The sequence below is a fragment of the Brassica rapa genome, chromosome A04, assembly GCF_000309985.2.
Source record: "Brassica rapa cultivar Chiifu-401-42 chromosome A04, CAAS_Brap_v3.01, whole genome shotgun sequence".
Lineage (NCBI taxonomy): Eukaryota > Viridiplantae > Streptophyta > Magnoliopsida > Brassicales > Brassicaceae > Brassica > Brassica rapa.
Window position 1 is genome coordinate 9,895,033 of NC_024798.2, and position 15,360 is coordinate 9,910,392.

The 15,360-nt window shown below is 38.4% G+C and overlaps 3 protein-coding genes across 3 annotated transcripts; all 3 read right to left on the bottom strand.

Moving 5' to 3' along the window:
* Positions 1 to 623: 623 nt before the first annotated feature.
* On the bottom strand, positions 624 to 5,389 carry LOC103863951 (agamous-like MADS-box protein AGL75). Its single transcript, XM_033290607.1, has one exon. It carries the CDS (start codon positions 1,901 to 1,903, stop codon positions 893 to 895), a length of 1,011 nt encoding a protein of 336 aa, XP_033146498.1. The 5' UTR covers positions 1,904 to 5,389; the 3' UTR covers positions 624 to 892.
* Positions 3,005 to 3,427, bottom strand: LOC103864176 (heat stress transcription factor A-4a-like). The gene has a single exon (XM_009141937.1). It carries the CDS (start codon positions 3,425 to 3,427, stop codon positions 3,005 to 3,007), a length of 423 nt encoding a protein of 140 aa, XP_009140185.1.
* A 7,154-nt stretch (positions 5,390 to 12,543) lies between the features above and the next one.
* Positions 12,544 to 15,360, bottom strand: LOC103863952 (agamous-like MADS-box protein AGL75). The gene has a single exon (XM_009141718.3). It carries the CDS (start codon positions 14,527 to 14,529, stop codon positions 13,480 to 13,482), a length of 1,050 nt encoding a protein of 349 aa, XP_009139966.1. The 5' UTR covers positions 14,530 to 15,360; the 3' UTR covers positions 12,544 to 13,479.

The window sequence follows — 15,360 nt, forward strand, 5'->3', positions numbered from 1 at the left end:
TAGGATCAGTCTCCAGATCTTTCTTGTTTCTCGAATAGATTTCATAGACGAGAACTGTTCTGTTTTTGTGATTTGAATTTTGAGGAATCGTTAGATTTATGTGGGATCCAAACCAAACCAATCACTTGCACACAGAATAGAGGAGATCAAAGCTATATAAGATTAGGTAGTTTACCAATCTGCGGATGTCACAATTGAATGGAAGAAACGGACCTGTTTACAATCTGTCAAATCGTGTTTGTATTAAGACTCTTGAGTTTACAGGATAAGTAGTATGCAGACGCGAGAGTGAGAGTGTATTTAAACTATGATCTGACTTTGTAGAACAAGTAGTGAGAGAGTGGAGTGTGTATTCTCCTTGCAAGCATTTGTCTTTTATGACGCGCTTTAATTTCCATTGTTCTTTTGAAAACAAAACTTCCTTAGCTCCTTTGGGAACACCCTGATCAAGCGACGACTACGGAACATGAGTAGTCTTTGTTATAAATATCAAAGTTTGGTGTTTTGTTTTGGTTGTTATACAAAGTGAGAGTGAATTAACGTAAAACAGAAGCAGATGTTTTGAAATTAATTCTATTGAGACAAAAGAAGGGTTTGCTGTGGCAGTCAACTAGAAATATACATATCACCAAAAAAAAAAATTATTATACATATCACCAATGTTTCTAAATAAAATAGTCCATTGAAATTCAGTGAGATTTTGTTAAAAATATATGAATAATAGTGTACCTAAACAGAACAAAAACTTCTGTCTTATACATTTTATTAATATATGCATATTCAAAATAAAAACATGCAGATGCATAAACAGCTTCACTTTCTTTCCATGATCAGCCAATTTTATCAGGTAAATTGCTAGGGAATCTCATAGTTTTCGTTAGGAAGGTCGGAGCTAGAGAGATGGTAGAGTAGATGCCTGAAGTAGTCTGTTCTCATCAACAGAGCTTGAAGACATATCAGGATAAAAATCTTGAGAGAAGCTAGGGTTACCGACCATATTAGCACCATAAGGGTCCTGAAACTCAAAGCAGAAGTCATCTGAGAGACAAGGATCTACAACGTTGAAGCTGTTGGTAGTATCACCCATACACATATTCTGATCAAAGCCAAAAAGCTCATGCTGCATCAACTGATTAAACGCGTAGTTACTCACAGATTCTTGTAACTCTGGTGGGAACACTGAGTAATCTTGTATGTTTGAGACGCAAGGATCTTGAAAGTTGTTAACCGTACACATGCTCTGATCATAGCCACCACTATAAGGCATCATCAACTGATAATCTGACCCCCCAGATTCTTGAACCGCTGAAACGCAAAGATGTTGAAAGTTGTTGTTCTGATCATTAACACAAACCTCATGATTTTTCAAGACAGACTCTTGTGGTAACTGTTTGAACTGGTTAGGGTTCAAAGATTCGTTCTGTTTCTTTGCCGCAAGAAAACGATGTCTTTCTTGCAACTTAGAGTAACTTAGTTCCAAGGACTGAATCAGTTGGTTGATTTGGTCGGGAGAGTAGTGAACAGAGATTGGATACTTTAGTTCTTCAACATTCTTCTTCGCCCTCTTCTTGAACTTATGAAGCATCGTCTTCTTATCCTCCATCTTGTTGAGGAACTCGTGAAGATTGACGCTTTTCTTGCGTCTCTTGGCTTTGTCTAATTGAATGTAGCGGAGAGCCAAGTCTTTCACTTTGTCTCTGTCCTCAGGCCATGTCTTGAGTTCGCCGTCAGGTCCGTAATGAATGACGCAGGCTTCGATATCACAGAGAGTAGTAAGCTCTTGTGCTTTCTTGAATACCGTCAAGAGTCTGCTGTTCAAACTCGTTGCAGCGCGTGAATAACTAGAAGAAGAAGAAGAAGCAGAAGAGCACTTGGAACAAGAGGAAGGACGAGGTGATCGCATGGTGAGCTTTTCTTGTTGATTTCTCGAAAGAAGTTGTTGTTTTCTTTTCTATCGCACACGAAGGAGAAAGAAGAAAACAAATGAAATTGAGTGAGAAACTTTGTGAATTGGAGTTTGATATATTTATAGACTTTTCTTTGATGTGCGGTGAAAAAAAGGAAAGATTTACCTCAGAAATTATGTAGCCGTTGAGGTTTGTGAGAAAAAGGAAAGATTTACTTTAGATTTTGTTTGATTTGTTTTAGATAGATTTTTTTGTATGACATCGATTGAGCTTGAGAATCACGTACAGAGAACTGAAGACATGGCCCAAAATATAAATCTTCCAATCAATGCCGCACGTGCCCATACTCTAAACGCACCGGTTTATCTCAAATTATAAACGCACCGGTTCGGTGCTTAAACGCAGCGTTTAATCGATTGTGTTAACAAATGTCAAATACTCCAAAGAACTTTCAAGTTTCAACTGCACTTCCACCTCATCAACTTAGAGCCAGCTCAGCATCATTCTTTCACTTCTTTTACTCGCTTTCTCTGTTTTGCCTTTTCTTCTTCTTCTTCTGTCAAAAAAGTAACTTCTCCAAGAAAAGAGAAAAACCATTTAGACTTGAACTAAGAGACTTGAGAATCTAAGGCAAACATGTTTGCAAAACTTCCACATGCATGGCTCCAAAACTAAAGCTCAGATTAACATGTGGAGATGATTTAATCAAGACACGATAGACCACATGAGGCGTTCAAATTCTCTTAGGAGACAAAGATGGTGTAGTAGTTTTATGCAATTGAAGATTTTTTTTTAAAAAATATTATAGAAACGTGATTGATCAACTTACAGCAGAAGTAAAGAAACATATCTTTCAAAACAAAACAAAACCACATGTTGATTTGATTAATATATGAATAACTCGAATTTGCAAATTGATGGAATCATAGACACAAGAGATACTATTCTTAATTTCTTATTACATAGAACAAGATACTACAAAACATATAACGTTTCTGAAAAAAGAATCATTACAAGAAGAGATGGATCTTTGAACAGATCCTTAAACTATGCAAGAGATTCTCTACTTTCGACGAACTCTGTGTTTTCTTGGTTGGTCAGATACGTAGGTTTTGAAAGAGATTCTCAACGTTGAGGGTAGCTTTCTTGGCTTTGAGTCTACACTTCATGGCTTTGATCTGAGCATCAAACTTTTCAATCCTCTCCGACAAGGCTTTGACCATCATCTTCTTCATCAGAGGGCTTCTCGCGAAATCATCATGCGAGAACTCCAACTCCCCAGGGCCCTTGACGACACTTCTAAAGCCATGAGAGCGAAGCTTTGCGATAAACTCTGTCAAGTTTCTGCCCAATACAGAGGAGTATTTGGAAAGAATGTCGCTGCGAAGCTTTTTCAAGTCCCAAACGATGAAACTGTTGTTGTTGCTTTTGTTCCACGAGATGATCTGATCCGACGAGCGATCCTCGATGATCTGATATAACTGGATGTAGAACGAAGACGTTGAGAGTTTGCTAATCATCCTTCTTAGTTATCGGTGGTGGTAGTAAAACCCTAGACTTGATTTCTGGGTTAAGACAGAAGATGAAGAAGCACAGAAGACAGAACTGGAAGTAAACCTAAACTTCTGAGAATAGAAATCGAGAGACAGAGAGCGAGAGAGAGAGTAAAAAAAGGAAACTTTGAGTTGTTGCCGAGTGAGATTAGCTCTAAGCTTTATGATGATTGATTATATAGAGAATATTTCAACCGTCATAATATGATTAATTTCCTTTTTTTTTTCTCTTTCAGATTTCCTTTTTTCCTATTAAAAATGGACGGTCAAGATGTGATCGAATGAATTTCAACGGTCAGGTTACGATTAATTTCATTTTTCTGTTTGGGATTTCCATTTTTTTTTTCGGTTTGAGATTTTCCTTTTCTTCTTATTGGACGGTCAGGATATGTGCAGGAGAATATGCCACCAATCAGTGCCGCGAGTGACCGGAATCTAAAACTTACAGTTCGGCTCAAGTTATAAAAAGGCTGTTTTGCTTGAGGATTCGGTGCTTAAACACATCGTTTTACTCGGCTGTGTTGTTAACAAATACTACACAGACTTGACTTTCAAGTTTCAATATGGTACTTCAAAGGATGATCGGATCCAATGAACGGTCATTGGTCAACAAAACGTAAATAAGTCAACAGGTAAATCACTTGTTAACATTTTGACCGAACGATCATTCACAATCTTATTTATACAACCAGAAGAAGAACAAATACGACCCAATTTTTAAACTGTCAGTCATCTTCTACCCTTAACATATTTCAAAATTAGAAACGTTAAATTTATATTTGTTGGAACACAAAACTTTGTGATTAGGAGCAGTTGTTGAGTAGCGGCGAAACTTATGGTGGAGCTGATGCGGGGAGAGTCAGCTTCTAGGGTTCAATTTTTGTTTCTGTTTTTTATATCTATGACGATTGCTTCTTGGTGAAAGCTCATGATGCGGAGAGACGCTTCCTTCATCATGGATCTACCTTTCATGCAGCGATGAAATCGTTAGGAGGAGAAGATTAGCGGCCGGCAAAAAAGAGTTTTGTTCTTTTTTTTTTTTGGTAAAAATACTAAGATATTATTATCAACTTTTTGTTTTTGATAAAAACACAAGGTTAGCAAGAAGCAGAAAAGAAAAGAAAAATCTAAACATAAATTCGATCTGGTTACAACAGATAAAGCAGACACAACAACCACCACCGCAGTCCCAAGGCTCAACCAAGTCCGCACCATCCACTTGCCATAAAAAGATGAACCAAGTTCAACCGAGTTTTGTTCTTTGGTTCTCGGAGATAACACGCCGAAAGACTTCACAATGACCGAGTGGTTAATCGGAGGCGTGAACCTTGTCAGCGATCCAGAGTCATTATTTAAACATAACCTTTTCTGTAAATCATTATTTAACTTAGTGGGATAAATGGTACTTCGAAGGATGACGATGTGAAATGAAAAACAAAGGATTTTTCTTTTCAAACGTGATTGACAATCACATTATATTTGATTTGATTAATATATATATATAAACCGGATTTGCATATTGGTCAAACATAGATGCAAGAGAAACTACTCTTAAAAGATCATACTAATGTTGGGCTCCTTTTAAATCGACAAACAAAATAATTAAATAACTAGGATGAGACCCGCGTATTAGATACTAAGTTTGTTTACTAAAAAAAAGAGACACTACTCGTATTAGATAAAACAACAAGTTACAAAAACATATACTGTTTTGAAGAAGTTAAGAGTGAGAGTGAAGTTGGACTATGACTCTGAGTTTGCAGGACAAGGCACACTACAAGAAAACGTATCTTTACCGAGGAAGTTTAACGAGGAAAAATATTCCTCGTAAAAAAACGTTGATTTTGCGAGGAAATTACGTTGAGAAAGAAAAGCATCGTTATTTCGTCGTAAGGTAACGACAAAAAAAATTCGTCGTAAAGACGATGTAAACTGACGTGGCTTTTACGAGGAAATAGTTTTTCCTCGTAAAAGCCACGTAAATTTCGCGAGTGCTTTACGACGAATAATTTTACGTGTACTTAACGAGGAAATTTTGAATCCACCAACTTGGTAGGTGGCTCACGTTTTTTTTTTGGCCATACAATTAATTTTCGTCGTAATTTCATAGTAAAATTACAACTACCAGATTCGAAATTTTCTATAAATATGGATGTTGGAACATCATTTTAAACACACCAACAACAAAAAACGTGAAAGAAAAAAAAATGGCTGGCTCTGGGACTATTTACGAGTTGCGGAATTGGATGTATATGCATAGAGATGCTAACGGGAGAGTGACGAAAGAATACCTTGCGGGGCTGGAGACATTTATGCACCAAGCAGATTCAACACCGCTCGCCCAAGAAAGTGGTAAGATGTTCTGTCCTTGTCGGAAATGCAACAATTCGAAATTGGCAAACCGTGAAAATGTTTGGAAGCATTTAATAAATAGAGGTTTCACGCCAAATTACTATATCTGGTTTCAACATGGGGAAGGTTATAATTATGATCAGAATGAAGCTAGTAGTAGTAATAGCAATTTTCAGGAAGAACCGGTTAATCATCATTTGCATAATGAACATAGTTACCATCAGGAGGAGATGGTAGATTATGATAGGGTTCATGATATGGTAGCTGATGCATTCGTAGCTCATGATGAAGATGAAGAACCTAATATAGATGCAAAAAAGTTTTACGGAATGTTAAACGCGGCGAATCAACCACTTTACAGTGGTTGTAGAGAAGGTCTCTCTAAATTGTCGTTGGCTGCTAGAATGATGAATATTAAAACTGATCACAATCTACCTGAAAGTTGCATGAACGAATGGGCGGACTTGTTTAAAGAGTATTTGCCGGAAGACAATGTGTCTGCTGATTCTTATTATGAGATTCAGAAATTAGTTTATAGTCTTGGGTTGCCTTCGGAGATGATAGATGTCTGCATCGACAACTGCATGATCTATTGGGGAGATGATGAGAAGCTAGAAGTATGTCGATTCTGCAAGAAGCCACGATTCAAACCGCAAGGACGGGGACGTAATAGGGTACCGTACCAAAGGATGTGGTACCTACCAATTACAGACAGATTGAAAAGATTGTATCAATCAGAGCAGACTGCTGCAAAGATGAGATGGCATGCCGAGCATACTCAGACGGATGGTGAGATGACTCATCCATCAGATGCAAGAGCCTGGAAACATTTCAACAAAGTACATCCGGATTTTGCTAGCAATAGCCGGAATGTGTATCTCGGATTATGCACAGATGGATTTAGTCCGTTCGGAATGTCAGGGAGACAATATTCATTGTGGCCAGTCTTTCTTACGCCATACAACCTGCCACCGGAGATGTGCATGCAACGGGAGTTGCTATTCTTGACGATATTGATACCTGGTCCGAACCATCCAAAAAGGTCCCTGGATGTTTTCCTACAACCACTGATAAAAGAGTTGAAGGATTTGTGGTCAACAGGGGTGAGGACGTATGACTGTTCAACGAAGACGAATTTTACGATGCGAGCTATGCTTTTGTGGACCATAAGTGACTTTCCTGCATATGGGATGTTGTCTGGATGGACTACACATGGAAGATTAGCTTGTCCATATTGTAATGGAACGACAGATGCGTTTCAACTGAAGAATGGTAGGAAGACAAGTTGGTTTGATTGTCATCGTCGATTTCTTCCCATTGGCCATCCTTACCGAAGAAACAAGAATTTGTTTAGGCACAAAAGGGTTGTGAGAGACACTTCTCCACCATATCTAACTGGAGAACAAATTGAAGCACAAATCGACTACTACGGAGCTAACGAAACAGTTCGTTGGGGTGGTAATTGGCATGTCCCTCGTAATATGCCTGATTCTTACGGTGTTCATCACAACTGGCACAAGAAGAGTATATTTTGGGAGTTGCCATATTGGAAGGATCTTCTTCTGCGACACAACCTCGATGTGATGCATATAGAGAAGAATTTCTTTGAGAACATCATGAATACAATATTGAATGTCCCAGGGAAGACAAAAGACAACATAAAATCGAGGTTAGACTTGCCGGATATTTGCTCAAGAAGCGAGTTACATATTAAAAGCAATGGACAAGTTCCTGTTCCGATATTCAGACTGTCTTCAGAAAAAAAGTCGGTGTTGTTCAACTGGGTGGCATCAGAAGTGAAGTTCCCCGATGGGTATGTTTCAAATCTCTCTAGATGTGTTGAAAAGGGTCAAAAGTTCTCTGGGATGAAGAGTCATGATTGTCATGTCTTTATGCAACGACTACTGCCCTTTGCATTTGCGGAGCTACTTCCAACAAACGTACATGAAGCACTTGCAGGTTCGTAGTGTTTTATATCACAATAATTTTATAACGGTCTAGTTTTCAAAATAATATACGACTAACAATGTGTTTAATTGTTTTTGGAATATAAAAGGCATTGGAGCATTTTTCAGGGATCTGAGCACACGCACTCTTAAAGAAGAAGTTGTAGAACAGCTTCAGGAGAACATTCCCATCTTATTGTGCAACTTGGAGAAGATATTTCCTCCTGGATTTTTTGACGTCATGGAGCATCTAGCTGTCCACCTCCCATATGAAGCATTGCTTCGTGGACCTGTACATTACGGATGGATGTATCAGTATGAGCGAGCCATGAAATATTTGAAGGGAAAAGCAAAGAACCTCGCCAAAGTTGAAGGTTCTATAATTGCTGGAAGTTTGACGGAAGAAGTTTCTCACTTCACATCGTACTACTTTGCGTCAAAAGTACGTACCCGTAGAAGAGCTCCAAGAAGATATGATGATGGTGGAGTTGCGCCAACATATGCAGTTGCTGGTGTTCCAGACATCTTTAGCCAGATTGGACGACTCGGTGGGAAGTCTAAAGAGGTTTGGTGGTCGAGTGAACAAGACGCTCATAGTGCACACACCTATATTCTACTCAATTGCGAGGATCCATTGATGCGTTATTTTGAAAGGTAACATATATGGACACTTCAAAACACATATAATTAATTATATAATTGCAAGAGATTCATTCCTATGAAATGTGATTAATTTTACAGCCTATTTGTTTCTCAAGTCGAAGAAACATTTCCTGGTATATCCACAAGTGACGTAGACAAAAGGAAAGATCAGCACTTCATTAAGTGGTTGCGGAATCAGGTATTATAACTCAAACTATTTTTTCATACATGATTTGTATTTTAATGTTCTCTTTATTTTTGCAGGTTGATTATGACGACGATGCAGATTATCCTAAGTGGTTACACGAAGTAATTCAATCTCCACTTGTAAAGGTCACCACATCACAGATGTATTTCACACGAGGCTACACTTTTCACACATATGAGTATGGTAGACAGCGGGCGACCAGTAACTATGGAATATGTGTGAAAGGGAAACAGATTTCTACGGGATCTTGACGGAGATTATTGAAGTCGAATTTCCAGGGATACTGAAGCTGAAATGCGTCATCTTCAAATGTGAATGGTTCGACCCCGTCGTCAACAGAGGTGTTCGGTCTAACAAATTTGGTGTAGTTGATGTCAACGGTGGACGTCGGTACAACAAATTCGAGCCTTTCATCTTAGCTTCACAAGCAGACCAAGTTAGCTTCCTTCCATACCCTCGGATGAGAGATTCGGGTATAAATTGGTTAGCAGTGATCAAAGTTACACCTCGAGGACGAATCATCAGTGGAGAAGAACCACCATTGCAAGAAGAACAGATAAATGAAGTCGAGGAACCTGAACAAGAAGTTGATGACATCCTTCTCATTGATCCGCATAATCACGAATACGAAGATCTTACCGATGATGCCACAGACGAAGCTGTAGAAGACGAGTTTAATGAAAATGATGATATTTCTAGTGATGACGAGAATGTCGATGTATCCGATTGATGTATTTGATTTTGTGTAGTTTGTTTTATGAATAAGGTAATGTGAGAGTTTGTTTTATGAATAAGGTAATGTGGGAGTTTGTTTTATGAATAAGAAATTGTGGGAGTTTGTTTTATAAATAAGTAAATGTGGGAATTGTGGTTTGGAATGAAAATAAAGATGGGGTTTGGAATATATGAAGTAGAAGATAAGGAATATGGGGTTTTGGGGTTTGGGGTTTCGGATTTTAGGGATTTAAACGTACTGCTCGTTAATTCCTCGTAACCTGACGTCGAATGTACGACGTAATCCTCGTTTATTCCACGTAGGACAGAATCGTCGTAAAGACCTCGTAAAGTAAATTGACGTAAATGCCACGTAAAGTAAATGACGAAGGTGGCACTCGTTTATTCCACGTAGGACAGAATCGTCGTAAACACCTCGTAAGGCCACGAGGACTTTACGACGAAATTAAAAAAGCGAGGCACTCTAATTCCACGTAAGCCAAAATCGTCGTAAAAGAGTCGTAAAATAACGACGATATTACGACGAAAATATTAAAAATACTAAAAAAAAGAAGAGAAGAAAGATGCTTGAATCACATTTGGCGAGACTTACGTAAGTCTCGACCACATGAGTTCCAAATATCTTCTTCTCTTCTTTTTTTTTCCAAATTTTCTAAATTGGTGAAAAGCGGGACTTGCTACTTCCTCATAGTATAAAAACTAGAAAAAAAGAAAAAAAGAAAGATACTGGAATTATATGTGGCGAGACTTAAGTCTCACCCACATAAATTCTAATATCTTCTTTTCTTCTTTTTTTTTTCAAATATTTCTAATTTGAAAAGTATTTTGGTGAGGAGTGTGATTTGAGATAGGGTGTGTTTTGTGAGTTTGTGTGTGTGGTTTGAGAAGGAAAGTTGTGGGTATTTATAGAAAATAAAGGCTCGCTAATTCCTCGTAACTGGTTAACTCGTTAATTCCACGTAACCCTTTTCGTCGTAAAAACGTCGTTAACAAAAACGCGGGCCTTTGTATTTCGTCGCTATTTCGTCGTAACTGAAAACGCGGGCCTCTGTAATTCCTCGTAAGTTTACGAGGAAATTACGAGGACAAGTAATCTTATATATATCCCGAGCGAGCTCGCTCCGTCTTTCCTCTCCACTTCCTCTCCACTTCCTCCCTAATTCGTAGCAATGGTAAGTCTCCCTAATTCCTCTCTAGTTTGATTAGTTTAGGATAGATTAGGTGGTTAGTATAGGGAATTTAGATAGGTTTACGGATCTTATGTTATTTAGTGTTGATTAGGTGGATAATTTTGGGAAGTATATGTTTACGAAAATTTAAAAAATTAAATTTTTTTCTCAGGTTCGAAAAGGTAGACTTACTGCCCATTACAGAGAGATGTTCGGAGAGCCGGGTAGTCGTTTAGACCCGTCGTCTTCTTCAGCTCCCGGTTCTTCGGGTCAGGAGACTGTCCCCGAGACTCAGTACACTCAGAGAGTCATTGGATCTCCTTCTTCTAGTGCTCCCCAGATGCCTCCTCCTCCTGTGCCTCCTACGATGCCGGCACCTCCGATGCCCGCGGCCGAGATTCATCCCGATTTGATGGTGCCTCCGAGTGCTCCTTACTCGCAGTACACCGTAGAGGACATTCTCCGTCTGCCAGGCAGAGAAGGTTTACCAGTCATCGACCCCGACCGACCGGACGGAACTTTATGGTATGTTTCATTATTTTTTTATTCTTTTTAAATTATTTTATAACTTTAAAAAATAATTTATATTTTAAATTTGTATTTTTCAGGTGGGGGATTGACGGATGTCTTGCATCGGACGTAACCGACACGATAAAAGGTTACTTCTCCATGGCACATCCGAACTGGAAAATGACGCCCCACTACGTCAGAAAGACGTGGTTCAAAATTTACGCTGTAAGTTCTATTAATTAAATATATATCTTTAAATTTTTTAATTATTTATATATATATTTTTTTCTGAAAAACTAATTAGAAATTATTTTTTCCAACAGCAAAAATATAATTGGGCCTTCGGGATCACTGAGAGGGTGAGGAAGAAGTTTGAAGCGAAGGCGAAAGTTCGCTTGTTGGACACGGTCTCCAACTGGAAGGGTGACTGGATCGTGAAGGGGTATGAGCGTGGCAAACCCGCTGAGCTCACCACGGATGTCTGGGATGGCCTCATCCGATATTGGCGTCTTCCTGATTCCATTAGAATCGCCCAGTCTTGCTCTAACTCCCGTAACACAGTCGATGAGCACGGGAACGGGCCGATGCTTCACACTACGGGCCAAAAACCTCACGCTGGTGTCCGTTTGGAAATGGTAATTAAAAATTTAATTATATTAAATTTTTAGTATATTTTTATATATATATTCTAATTAACAACTTTCTTAAATGTTTTTTTAGGCCAAAGAGACGGGAGAATTCCCGTCTCTTATGCAACTTTACGAGAGGACCCACAAGAACAAGGCGGGCCGATTTATAGATGGCAAGTCCGAACAAATCTACAACGATTTGGCTGCTCGGGTTGAAGAACGCCAGACCCAGCTGACCCAACAGTCCACCGATGGATTACCCGTCACCTTATCCACACCTGAAGTGGATAAGCTTTACGAGGAGGTAAATTTTCTAAATTTTTAATTTTTTTAAATATTCATTTAATTTAACTTTAAATTTTTACTAACAAAATTTATTTTTTGTTTTTAAGGTTGTCCCTAAAAAAAAGGGACGGACGTTGGGGATTGGTTCCGTCAACGATGTTCCGATAGCGACATCGTCTTATGTTCAGCGACGGGATGATGAAGTCGCTCAGCTGCGTAGGGAGTCCGAAGAGCTGCGTAGAGAGTCTACTGAGCTGCGTAGAGATTCTACTCAGCTGCGATCTCGTATGGGTGGACTCGAGGGCTTCTTGGACGTTGTAGCGGCCACAAATCCGGAATGGGCGACTTTGTTGAGGACCATGCGACAACAAAATCCTATCCCAGGCCAGTCACCGACCGACGACTCACATGCCGAGGCGGATGTTCAGGCGAGGAGTGATGAATTCTACGAGGCGATTAATTAACGACCACCCAAGTTCTTTTTAATTTCGGTTATTGTATTATGAATTCAAAACTTATTTATAAATAAAATATTTTGGTTTTGATTTTTTTAGAATTTTAATTTCATTAATAATTTAAATAATTTAAATTATATTTATGATTATAATTTTTTATATTTCTATAAAATAATGAAACGAAGTAAATTCGTAGCTAATTTTGCGGCTTCTTTACGTGGAAGCTTAACGTGGTTTTTACGAGGAAACGTTTGGAAATCTATCAAGGTTTTTACGTTTTCTTTACGTGGAAAGTTTTCAAGGTATTTACGTCAATTTTACGAGTATTTATTTACGTGTGTCTTACGAGGAAAGATTTTCGTGGTAATTACGAGGAATGTTAGCGACGTCCTTACGAGGAATCTTTACGTGGTCTTTACGAGGAAAATTAGCGACGTCCTTACGAGGAATCTTTACGTGGTCTTTACGACGAAATATCCTCCTTCGCTTTTACGACGAAATTATTTCCTCGCTAACTTACGACGATTTAGCGAGGATATATGCGTTACGACAAACATATAACGACGAAACGGGTTTCCTTGCTAATTCGTCGTAACACTGCTTTTACGACGAATTGGCGAGGAAAACTGCCCTCGTAAAACTTGTGTTTTCTTGTAGTGGCAAGACGAAAGACATGTACTTACTTGAAAGCACTGGTCTTTCTTTACATCGTTGTCTGGCAACAGCCTGATTGTTCTCCGTCATTGTCTTAACAACTACATAACATGAGTAGTCTTTGTTTGGTGTTTTAGTTTTGGTTGTCATAGAGTAGTGAGAAAGAAGTAACATAAATTAGAAGCAAATGTTTTGAAATTTAATTCTGTTCAGAAAAAAAGGATCTGCTGTGACAATCAACGAGAGAAATACATATCACAATGTTTCAAAATAAATTGTTTTGCATTGAATTTCTACGAGTTTTCATTAAAGATATGACCATGCATACATATATGAATAGTGTACTAAACCGAACAAAACTTCTGTTTTCCAGTTACATTTATATATATATATATGCGTATTCAAAATAAAAACATGCAGATGCATAAACAGCTTCACTTTCTGTGATCATCAGGTAAATTGCTTGGAATCTCAGAGTTTTCGTTAGTAATGTTGGAGCTAGAGAGAGATGGTAGAGTAGACTCCTGAAGTAGTCGGCTCCCATAAACATAGCTTGAAGACATGTCCGGAAAAAAATCTTGAGAGAAACTAGGGTTACCGACCATGTTACCACCATAAGGGTCTTGAAAATCAAAGCAGAAATCATCTGGAAGCATGTTTGGGAGACAAGGATCTACAACGCTGAAGCTGTTGGTAGTATCACTCATACACATATTCTGATCAAAGCCATAATTAAGCTCACGCTGCATCAACTGATTAGGTTCTTGTAGCTCTGGTGGGTGTGCGTTTGAGAGCCAAGGATGTTGAACGTTGTTGATGTTACCCATACACATCATGTTCTGATCATAAAGCATAGAGTGATAACGTAACGCAGATTCTTGTACCGCTGAGTAATCAGAAACGCAAAGATGTTGAAAGTTGTTGCTGTTCTTATCATTAACACAAAGCTCCTGATTTTTCAACATAGACTCTTGGGTGAAGTGGCTAGGGTTTAAAGAATGTTGACGATCCTCCAAGTTTGCTTTTGCCGCAAGAAAACGACGCCTTTCTTGCAAAGTAGAGTAACTTAGTTCCAAGGAGTGAATGAGTTGGTTGATTTGGTGGGGAGAGTAATGATCAGAGATTGGATACTTTAGTTCTTCAACATTCCTCTTCGCCTTCTTGTTGATCATCGTCTTCTTCTCCTTCATCTTGTTGAGGAACTCGTAAAGATTGACGCTTTTCTTGCGTCTCTTGGCTTCGTCTAACTGGATGTAGCGGAGAGCCAAGTCTTTCACTTTGTCTCTGTCCTCTGGCCATGTCTTCAGTTCGCCGTCAGGTCCGTAATGAATGACGCAGGCTTCGATATCACAGAGAGTTGTAAGCTCCTGAGCTTTCTTGAATATCGTCAACAGTCTGCTTTTCAAACTCGTTGCAGCGAGTGAATGAGTAGAAGAAGGAGAAGAAGAGCACTTGGAACAAGAGGAGGGACGAGGTGATCGCATGGTGTGGCTTTTCTTGTTGATTCTCCAAACACTCTCTTGTTTTATATCGCACACGAAGAAGGAAGCAACAACAACGAAAGAAATTGCGTGAGAAACTGTGTGAATTGAATTGGATGGGTGATATTTATAGATTTTTCCTTACGGTGAAAAAGGAAAGATTTACTTCAGATTTTTAATTTCCCTTTTCTTTTACTAAATTGAGCCGTTGAAGATTGTGATAAAAGGAAAGATTTACTTCAGATTTTTTACCATTCACTCCTCTCATTAATTAACGGTAATGTCATGTGCTTTAGATTTTGTTTGATTTGTTTTTGATAATTTTTTCATGTGCTTTCTCAAAAAAAAACTTTTTTCATATGTGTTTTACCGCCGCAATTTTTTTTCCGAATGCTATCGTATTCAAAAACTAAAATGCTGGTATTAAACCAATTTCCGTTTATAAATAGATATATCTGATTTGATTTTACTCCCGGTTTAATCTAATGTTAGTCAGTCTTTGTATTATTTGATATTTCCTGGTTTTAAACCAATTTTGTGATGTTTTTGATAATGTAACCAACCTTACATGATTCAATAATTTCCTTTTTTTTTACTATATTGAGCCGTTGATGATTGTGAGAAATAGGACTGTTCAATATGGTAAAACCGAACCGTACCGAACCGAACCGAACCGAAATAGACAATATGGTTTGGTTTTGGTATATACCATATAAACCGAATGGATATAATTTTATAAAAACCGTAGGATTTGGATATGGTTTGGTATAACCGATTAAACCGAATAAACCGAACAAAACCGATTAAAAGTAGAAACATGTAAATATGTATCTA